General features: G+C 42.7%; 1 protein-coding gene across 1 annotated transcript in view; it reads right to left on the bottom strand.

Moving 5' to 3' along the window:
• Positions 1–8757, bottom strand: part of tshz3b (teashirt zinc finger homeobox 3b) — a 39779-nt gene extending 31022 nt beyond the window's left edge. Inside the window, exons 1-2 of the mRNA XM_068309894.1 lie at positions 8620–8757; positions 7669–8188 (exon numbers count right to left, since the gene is read on the bottom strand). Of these exons, the coding sequence (XP_068165995.1) occupies positions 7669–7708 (40 nt within the window). The 5' untranslated portion in view covers positions 7709–8188; positions 8620–8757. The remainder of the gene's footprint in view (positions 1–7668; positions 8189–8619) is intronic.
• Positions 8758–10000: the final 1243 nt, after the last annotated feature.

Raw genomic sequence — 10000 nt, 5'->3', positions numbered from 1 at the left:
TGGACTGAGAATAGCAGAAAACAGCCATAACCAATCACAGTGTCAGTTTAGCTGCCTGGGAAAGACTCACTCTGCACGGCGGAATACAGGACTCAGGCCGGGACGCAGCGACGGGCAAAAGTTGGAAAAAATAGTAAGCAACACCGAAGATCAGCTAGTGGAGGCAGATTTGGGATTTAGCTGGACGATATCTGCTAAACTGGTGTAGAGAGATAACCACAACTTTAACTGGTTAGTCCAGTGCGCCTTGTAATCCAGTGCGCTTTATAATCCAGTGCGCTTTATAGTGCAGAAAATACTGTAGTTAAAACGAGTTTGGTATCACCTACATTAGGAGCTGAGGAATGTGACCCTGAGACGCTACAAACCACTGATTGGTCAGAGGTTCGTCCCCTAACCCTAACATCCTCCAACTCCGATTGGTCTTGATCTTTTTTTTTTTTTAAATCAGGAGTGGATTTTTTTATTTTCTTGTAATTTATTTCTAGAAGAACAAAAAAAAAAGTCACGTTTTAAGGATTTAATGACTTCAGGTCTGTAGCATAAATGCTAATATGTAACTCCATGCCTTTTATGTGATGTATCTCTAAATATAATTTTATTTGATGTATCTCTAAATATAATTTTATTTGATTTATCTCTAAATATATATATATATATATATATATATATATATTTAAAAATGCATACTTTTTTTTCTCCATCGCACCCATTTTTATTCACTCTGTTTGATTATTCAGCAGGTTCTAGTTACATGAGAGAATAATCGGACGAACGATCAGCACTTTTCAGTTTGAATTAATATGTATTAGTTTGAGTCAGGTGGAAAAGCAGTCAGAGCATGAAAAGGACCAACCACCTCTCAAATGACTGGAAAAGCAGATGGAAAAAAAAAAAAAAAAAGTGAAATGCCGTTACTGAAATAAATCTACTTTCATTCGAAATCACTGTGGACGACTTCCGCTTCATGGTTGAGTAACCTTTGACTTTCAGTCTTTCGATGACGGACTTCTAACATGCCTTAAATGATCATTTCCAGGTGACAAAATTCAAAATGTAGCTGAGGGATGTCCTGCATAAGCTGCTGTTTATAAAGTCAGAAATCACTTCCTATCTCTGCACACAACACTTACCGGATACTACATCGTATGAACGTATCTATCTCAAATTTTAAATTGAAAGCTTTCATTTTCCAAAATCTTTCTGCAGCTTCCAATTCTGCGCTGTCACTCTATATTTAAAAACATTTTATTTCCGATGTATTATTCTCCTCATAAGTCAAGCTATTATCTCCGTTAATTGTCATTACAGAATTCATTTTATTTTGCGTCTTGGTGAACGTCGTGTATTTGTGGTAAAGCCCCTTGAGACGCATTTCTTCTGTGACAGGTATGAGAAATGAATCAGACTATCATTATTACGATTACTGGGACAATGGTGAATGTACTGTACGAAGACAGTAATGGATGTGAAGACTTCTCCTCTTCATTCTGGTGTATGGTACTTTAGACTACGACACACGGTAGGGCCGCGCCATATATCACCTACATCAACACCGAAAGTGTAAGTAAGACAAATGAATTTCAAATCCATCACCCTGAATTTTTTTTTTTTTTACTCCATTCTCCATCAGATCTCCAGTGATCTGATGAACAAGTGTTTCATGGTGCAGAGCCGACTTCTTCTGAGTTCTGTTTGCTGGTGATTACGTCCTGAATCGGAACTATATTTTTTATTTATTTATTGTTCTTTTTATGGTGAAACAAACTTCTTTACCAAAAGGACCGAAATCTGAGACTACACACACACACACACACACCTATGCTTGATTTAATACTCTTATTAAAACTGAATTATGTTGGGGTCTATTTGTTTTTGCAGCGCTGGTATGTGATAATATATCTTTCATCGATGCTTGCTATTTACTTTATTGTTTTTCTGTGGTTTAATGGAGCAATTTTCTTCCTTTTTATGATCGTTATTTGTCAGATATGACTCTGACTGCTAGTGCTTTTCACTTAAGTATCAAATCCGCAGCAAAAAAAGTTTGAGACTGATTCTTTTTTTTTTTTCAAGGTAAAGTATTATTAGCGGATAACCCCACCACCACCACCAACACCACCATTAAATAAATGGAGGGAGATACAAACATCTGAACATCTGTTTGCCTGAAATCCTTTTTACTTTTGTAAACTTTACATGTCAACTTCATGGCATCCTAAACAACATAAGGAGTTATGTTTGTTTTTTTTAACATTATTTTGGGGGACTTTCTCTTGAATGGACAAAACGACTGTAAATGTATGACAGGAAATATTTCTGAAGGGACCAAAGCTGGATGGGGGCTTGTGACACCCCCAAAATTTAGTTTTCATGCAAACTTTACTTTGTATGGTTTCTGTTTTCATATCTTCACCAGACCTTCTATACGTATTGATAAGTATTTTTAATTTAATGCTATTGGGTACCAACTTTAAGGTGGGCCAAAGGAATGGACGACGTCACACACTCACCAATTTATTATTCCATGTCATCTTCAGACAATTTTCCAGTATTGTTTAGCCTTGACTGTAGATGGTGATAATAAATGTTTGCAGAAACATTTCTCTCTGCATCATCACTCTAATAGAATCATCGATGCATTTTTGAACAAGGATAATTAGATCTTGTTAAACTGTTTTATTAAGTCTGATTTCAACACCCCCCCCCCCCCCCGTACAGGACAATAATCTACACGGTGGTAGCGTTGAGAAAAAAAAAAGTCATGTTGTATTTTTAATAAATGAGATCATTTTCATAGGGGATCAAACACACAGAAAACACGAGATAGATGGAGAATAATTTGATCAAAAATGCAAACAAAACCAGATGCATGCAGACAGGATGTGGAATATGAACGTGTGCAATGTCCTTGTCTGAATGGGTGCATGCATGTGCATGTTTGCGTGTGTGTGTATGTGTGTGTGTGTGTGTGTGTGTGTGAGAGAGAGAGAGAGAGAGAGAGTCTAAGTGGGCCACTGCATCTCGACTTAGATCCACCACGAGTGCAGCGTTAACACACATCAAGCATGATTAATCTCTCGCTCTCATCTACAATCAATCACACACACACTCGGAGGCAGAGAAATCACAGAAATCAGCTGCTTTTCCTCCCCGCCTGCCATCTATCTCCTGTTTGGACAGAACCAGATCTGTCTTGATGGTAATATTTACATAAATCATGCTTAGCCTCTTTGGACACCATGCTGATGATAGGTGTTTCTGAAAAAAATTAACGCAGGTGAAAAATCCTTCCGCTGTGGGAAAGTGTCATTGAGTAGCTAATAATGACCACTGTCAATGTCATCAATCTGCAGTCTGCTCATAGGAGGAAAGAACACCTTCACACACACACACACACACACACACACACGCAAAATGTTATCTTAGCACTATACAGCTGCTACACACTATTTAACAGCCTCTAAACAAAAATAAAAAACCCAACACGGCTCTGAAACAATAGATTTGCGGCGCTACGTTTGAGGAATGGAAGCCGTGTCCGACTGGAACTGTAAAACAAATATACGTGATATTTGATGTTCAAACTTCCTGTCCCATAACAATGATCTGTTTGGTCTAGGCTGGCTTTGAAGCCAACCGAGCAAAAGCTTGAGCTTTTGTCCTTTGGTGATGTCAGAAACAACTGAACAAATAAATATCCCAGCTCAGATATAGTGTGTGTGTGTGTGTGCACACGTACACACACACACACTAGGTGCAGTATGACTTACATGGACCTACATTTTGTAGACACACACACACACACAATAATCGTTTATCCCATCCGGAATGGATCTCTCCACGTTCACGTTCTCACCATGTCAACGCCGTCCAAAGCCTCACCTATGCCGGGCTTAGAAATTTAAAAAAAAAAAAAAAAGAGATGAGATGAGGGGAGCAAATGAGGACAGTGTAAGATCAAGTTGATTACATCCAACTATGCCACAGACCTAATTGGCGAGCGTGACAGTGTGCGGTGCTTGTCATCTCCAATCATTAGGCCTGTCAGAGATCCATCAGATGCTCAGCTAATTAGGAGAACACTAATGAAGCTGGCAAAACAACTCCTCTTTTTTTAGACAGCTGAGTGCGCTCCGTCACTGGGGTGGAAAGAGTGTGTTTGGTAGTGGGGTGGGGTGGGGGAGAATGTGTAGAATTACAGGGAAGATAGAGACAGCAGTGCAAAATATCATTAAATATACACGTATATTTTTAGATTCAAGATCGTAGTTCAAGAGAAGACATGTGATTCTGCGGGGGCCAATCAGCTTACACGTGCTTTTGTTTGGGGATATAAACAATGAGTGCACACGAAAAAAGCTCCAAATCAGCGCATTTTAAATGACCTTTTTCCGATAAATACGCTGACCTTTAACTAGATTTAGAGGATTATGTCATTTTAACAAATGTGATGGTTGAATGAGCCACTAAAGCTCAGAATGATGTACCTGCTGTCTTTCACCGCAAAGAAGTTTTGTTTTTTTTTGGTTGTATAATAAAGAGGCCAAATCAGTGACATGAATGAGAGAAAGAAAAAAAAAAAAGGGGGGGGGGGACCCTCCCCAACTTCCTAATCAAGACCTATCATTTGCCATCCTCCCCGTAACTCTTTGCCATCACTACGGCGCAATCAATTTTGTCATCACTCTCTGTGCCACGCAGTTCTCTTCAACCTTATAACTTGCAGCTGCGAGCGAGAGAGAGGCAGGGAAGAGACAGTGAGGGTGTGTGTGTGTGGGGGGGGGGGGGGTAGAGGAAGAAGGGTAAAAAAAATCGGAAGCTGCCAATAGTCTAAAATGAAACTCCTCCCTCGCCTGTCTCGTGTTTGTGCTCGTCCGCTCATCAAAGAAATAAATGCCTCATTTTCTCTCGCCGCGCTCACCGCTGACACGCTCATCAATTCCAGCCGAATAAAAAAGCTCTCAGTCATACCGCTGCATTTCCATCCATCCGTCCATCCATCCATCCATCCATCCACCCCCCAACCCCCTCTCCCATTGTGTCCATTAGGGCTAAAACCTTTTGATCAAGTCGGGCCTTGGGCTGAGACTAGAAGACTCTCTCCCTGGAAGCCTCTGATTGACCATTATGGCCACTGATGAATGTGGCTGTCAGAGGGCAGACAATTAAATCAAATATGAAACAAAGTCTCTCTGACGCCCCCCACCCCACCCCACCCCCACCTTTCTGATGGGACAAACCAGTCTTCCGCCTCACGATTAGGCTAATAGTTACATTTTTCATAGCGCTTCCATGACGCTTGGTGTGCGGAAAGTATTTCATGCTGTTTTATATGTACTATAAAGTCACTGCAGCATGTATTGCGTGTATGCACCACTGCACATATGTAATTATGTGTTAGAATGTGTGTCTACTAGTACGGCTGCAGTGGCTGTACTTCCTGAGGAGTTAAACAAAAGTTACCAACAAGAACGGGGCCTCGCTTGAAACATTAAAATGCTAAAGGTCATGCATAACTCACCATAATATATACAAAATGGTAATTAGTGTTTCATAGCTGTTTTTACTGGGGGGGGGGCAACAAAGGAATTAAGGATCAGGTTTTTGTTTAATTGACTAAAAAAAAAAAAAAAACTCAAAATTTGATAATGAACTCAAATTATTAATCTTGTAAATGATCTGATGAGAATGCCAAAAGTCCCCCACCCCCCCACCCCAAACCAACACACACACACACACACACACACACACACTCTAATGGGAGCATTAACTGAACACTGATTTCTAATCCATGTCAAGTCTAGGGAAGAGGAGATAGAAGGATGCAATTAAATGATGCTGTTAATGGCTAGAAGTTTGTGAGGCCAGACGTGACTTCAGCGGGGGCCTCCTCTGCTACCATGCACGAGCGAGGGAGGGGCGGGGAAGGGAAGGGAGGGGAAGGCAGGAGGGAGGGAGTGGGGGGGGTGATTTATTGACACTTATCGGGAATGAACAGATCAAAGGCTCGGCCAGATGACAGGCGATCAATCAGGCGTCAAATCAAAGATGGCAATTGTGCATTAAAGCTTCTCTTCCAGTATACACTCCCTCCCTCCCAGGCTGTGAAATAATCTTTAGATCTGAAGAAAAAGGCTTTCCCAGAAACTGGAAGGGAAGGAAAAACAGACTGAACCCTGATGAAAAAACAACGCTGGTAAATCTTGATGAAATTCTCAGAGGTAACTATTTTAAAGTCTCAAAGGAAAAAAGACTTTAAGCCGGTCTAAAGGTGACTGAAATAGAAATAATCAAAGATTAAGTAAGAAATACACAACAAGGTCACTAAAAACCAAACATCGTGGATCTCAATTGCTCATTGGACACAATGGTGTGACAGTGTTACTGGTAGTAGGCACACTGGAAAATGACGATAAACACGTAGGCGAATAGGAAACCTGTTTAAAAAGGGTTTACTTGAAATTCATTACATCATAAACTTTATTTAACTGCCAAAAGAGAAACCAAACAAACGTCAAACACCTCCGTGGAAGCCAGCTGACCCTAAAGCTCCACTGACCCTTGACGGTATTGACCCTCAACACCAAAGTCAATATCAACTAGCAAGAGGAGGAAGAGGAGCAGGATGCTCGGTGAAGGAGTAACAATAGGTAGAAGGAGTCCTACGACGATCTAGTTCTGAGACGACGAGAATAGAACGAAGGAGACAGAAGAGAGAGAGAGAGAGAGAGAGAGGCGAAGGCGTTTCACTCTGGTGCTCGTTTTTAGGACACATGCACTGGGAAGAGGACGCTGACCTGTGACCTTTTTTAACAGGAGATAGGACGACAACTGTAACCGCTGATTCAAACCTGAAAATGCACAAGCCCACTTTTTTTCTGACTAACACAATGGATGAATAATACACAAGAAAAGTACAACAACTATTTTCAATATCGATCATGAGCGCCCGTTCTGCTAAGCGTTTCGTGAAATCTTCCTATTGCAGGTTTAAAAATAATGTCTTCGAATGTCTTGTCTCGGTGCAGCCACCAGTTAAAATATCCAAACAGATTCAATTTGTATTAAAAAAAAAGAAAAGAAAAGTAGAATTTTTGCACAAGTAAGAGCCGTATTTGTTTTCCATGAAATGTAACACGCAATTACAGAAAAGAAAAAAAAAATTCTGGAGATGGATTCATCTGCGATCGACAGATTTGTTCACTTCTTTCTCTAAAAAGAAAGGATATTGTTCCGATTGGTTGGATGTATTGAACAAAAAATGTAGTTCCCATAAATTATTAAAAGGAAATCTCTAAAACCTGGTATAACAGAAGCAGCCAGTTGTGGTTTATATAGCACAGAGTCTGATTACATGAGGTGTTGTTATGACAGATACCATAGGTAGTAAGGAAGAGGACGTAGAAGTTGATGGTGAAAAGTGTGAAGACTACCAGATGTGTGTGTTCTCCTTCTGGGTTTACAGTAAACAACTTAAGGTTGCATAAATGTTAGGATGTGAGTGAGAGAAATATCAATGAAAAGTAACAGAATGGGGAGGCGGGAGGAGAAGGTGGAAGGAAAGAGAGAGAGAGAGAGAGAGGGAGAGAAAGAGAGGGGGAGAGAGAGGGGGAGAGAGGGGGAGAGAGAGAGGTCAATGTCTCACAAACCGAGGACAGTGCTTACCTGCGGCGCGCCGGGGCGCTTGCTGCTTCCTCCGCGGCATGTCGGCTAAGGGAGCCCGGCAGGGAGTTCTTCGTTGACCCCGGTGATCCGAGGTTGCCTGGGCGGGGTAAGGGGGGGGGGGAGTCCTCGGGGCTTTGATACGCAGTTTTCCCCCCTGGGTGCGCTCTCAGGGCTCCCACATAGATGAGGGTTGGGTGTGTGAAGGAGGGGAGGGTGTGCAGTTTACGAACTCAAGAAAAAAGAAAAAAAATCAGAGGAGAAGCAGCCAGTTTATGCTGAGAGTAAAAAAAAATAAAAATAATAAATAATAAAAAAAAGGTGGGGGGGAATCAACCCCCGGCGCGTTGATGTCTCTCTCGGTTGCTGTTTTTTCGCCCCTTCCGATTTGGATGGACGTGGCGGGAGCAGGAACAGAAGAAGAGGGGGGCTCCGCGGTAGAAAAGCAGATGAGGGGAGGTATAAAAAAAAAAAGGCTCCGTGCGATCCTCTTTACTTGGCGTCGGAGGCTGCAACAGGCGAGCTTGAAGGGATAGAATCAAATGATCGCGTCAGTCAAAAGTCCGCAAACAAGAGGTGGGGGGGGGGGACAAACACATCAAGAGCTGACACAACTGAAGCCCTGCGCCTCCTCTCCGGCTCCAGCTCCACCGCTGATAGGCGTCACGTAGCTCCCCCGTCCCTCTCTTCCCGTCTCTCTCTCTCTCTATCTCCTCCTCTCCCTCTCTTTACCCCTCCACCTCTCTTTCTGTCATTCTCTGCCCTGTTCTAACCCCGATTGTTCAAAAAAAAACCGAGCTTTTTTGTTTTTTTGGGGGGGTTATGGCATGAAATGTTGTCAGTCATATTGCAGATGGGTAGACGCATGGCACGCAAAATACGCACGACCCCCCCAAAAATACGCACGTACAGTTATCATTCACAAGCGTGATCCAAACGGAAATAGATACTTACTTTACGGACTGATCCTCCGCCGCGTTATCCATGAGCTCTCCGCTTCTCCCTCCCCCGTGTGTAATCACCGCTCAATTCAAAGCCAGGAGGCGGACCAGCGCGGAAACGTGCTGCCCGAAACCATCTCATAAAATCCACTCGCCTCTGGCAAGTCCTGTTGGCGGTGAGCGCAAAAAAAAAAAAAAAAAAAAAAAGGGGCCACACACAGCTTTTTTTTTCAGTTTTGTTATTCTCAGGATAGACAGCGGAAACGAAAAGAGGAGGAGGAGGAGGAGGAAGAAGGAGGAGGTGACGACCGGGGACTGGTCGCCCACACGCTGCCCTACCTGGCACGGCTGCTGATATTTTGTCCGAGAGCGCTTTTGGGAAAAAAAAAAGGAAAAAAAAAATCCGCTGAGGGTCAAGTCACACACTTAGTATGTTTGCGTGCGTGTGTGTGTGTGTGTGCGTGTGTGCGTGAATCGACGAGATACGTGCTTGATTGGGTCTCCCTTGTTGTAATAATGTACAGGAGGAGGAGGAGGAGGAGGAGGAGGAGGAGGAGGGGACGGGCTCAGGCAGCTCCCATGCTTGCAGGCTGGCTGGAGCGCATGGATCAGCCGAGCGCGCTATCGCGACTGCTGCCAAACACTTTTTTTGGCCGCTGATGATACTTTACGTGTCCTGATAGGAGCTTATTTAAATCAACCACGCAGCGAATCAGACGTGTCTCCAGTCTTGCTCCTCTCCTTCCTTGTGTCTCAAGTGACCGAATAGGCGCAAAAAAAAAAAAAAAAAAAAAACCTCTCACCTAGCGCTGTCCTTCTGTTGGGGCGGATGGAATAAAGTGACTACTTTTTTATTTTTTGTTTTGTTTAAGGTAAGATTTTTTTTAAAAAAAAATCCTCGTCTGCTGAGATGTAGGTTTTTCCCCCCCAAAAAAGAAAAATGATGCAGGAGTTGCTCTTTTTTTTTCTTTCTTTTTTCCTCTCAGTCTCGTTGAGGATAAAAGTTTTGGGATTCAACTGAGTTCCTGAAGTTGATAAAAAATATTCTCCAATGTTTGTTGTTGTTTTTTTTTCAGGCAATCCTCGCGTGGTTTTTGAAAAAAAACAAACAAAGCAGAGATGATTCTTGAAGAGGAGCTTGAAGAACAAATATGAGGGATCGCGGTGAGTCGCTTGTCTTTCTCTCCCCTCCTTTGCTTCCCTTTGCGCCAGATGTGGTGCTGCAGCACCTCCGCCTCTCACGCTCGTCAATAAACCGGAGAAACAGCTTTCTTCGTCGGATCCGCCGAGGGAATCAGATCTTCTTTTGTCGCAACCAGGAAGGCTGTTCGCTCCTCCGTTCACCGGGGCTTCCGTGGAAGGATTTGGTGATTGGTGACTCTCCGCCGATCGAG

This window comes from Antennarius striatus, chromosome 1, assembly GCF_040054535.1.
Source record: "Antennarius striatus isolate MH-2024 chromosome 1, ASM4005453v1, whole genome shotgun sequence".
Classification (NCBI taxonomy): Eukaryota; Metazoa; Chordata; class Actinopteri; order Lophiiformes; family Antennariidae; genus Antennarius; species Antennarius striatus.
Note: the sequence above shows the minus strand (reverse complement) of the source record. Positions and strands in the feature narration are given on the sequence as shown.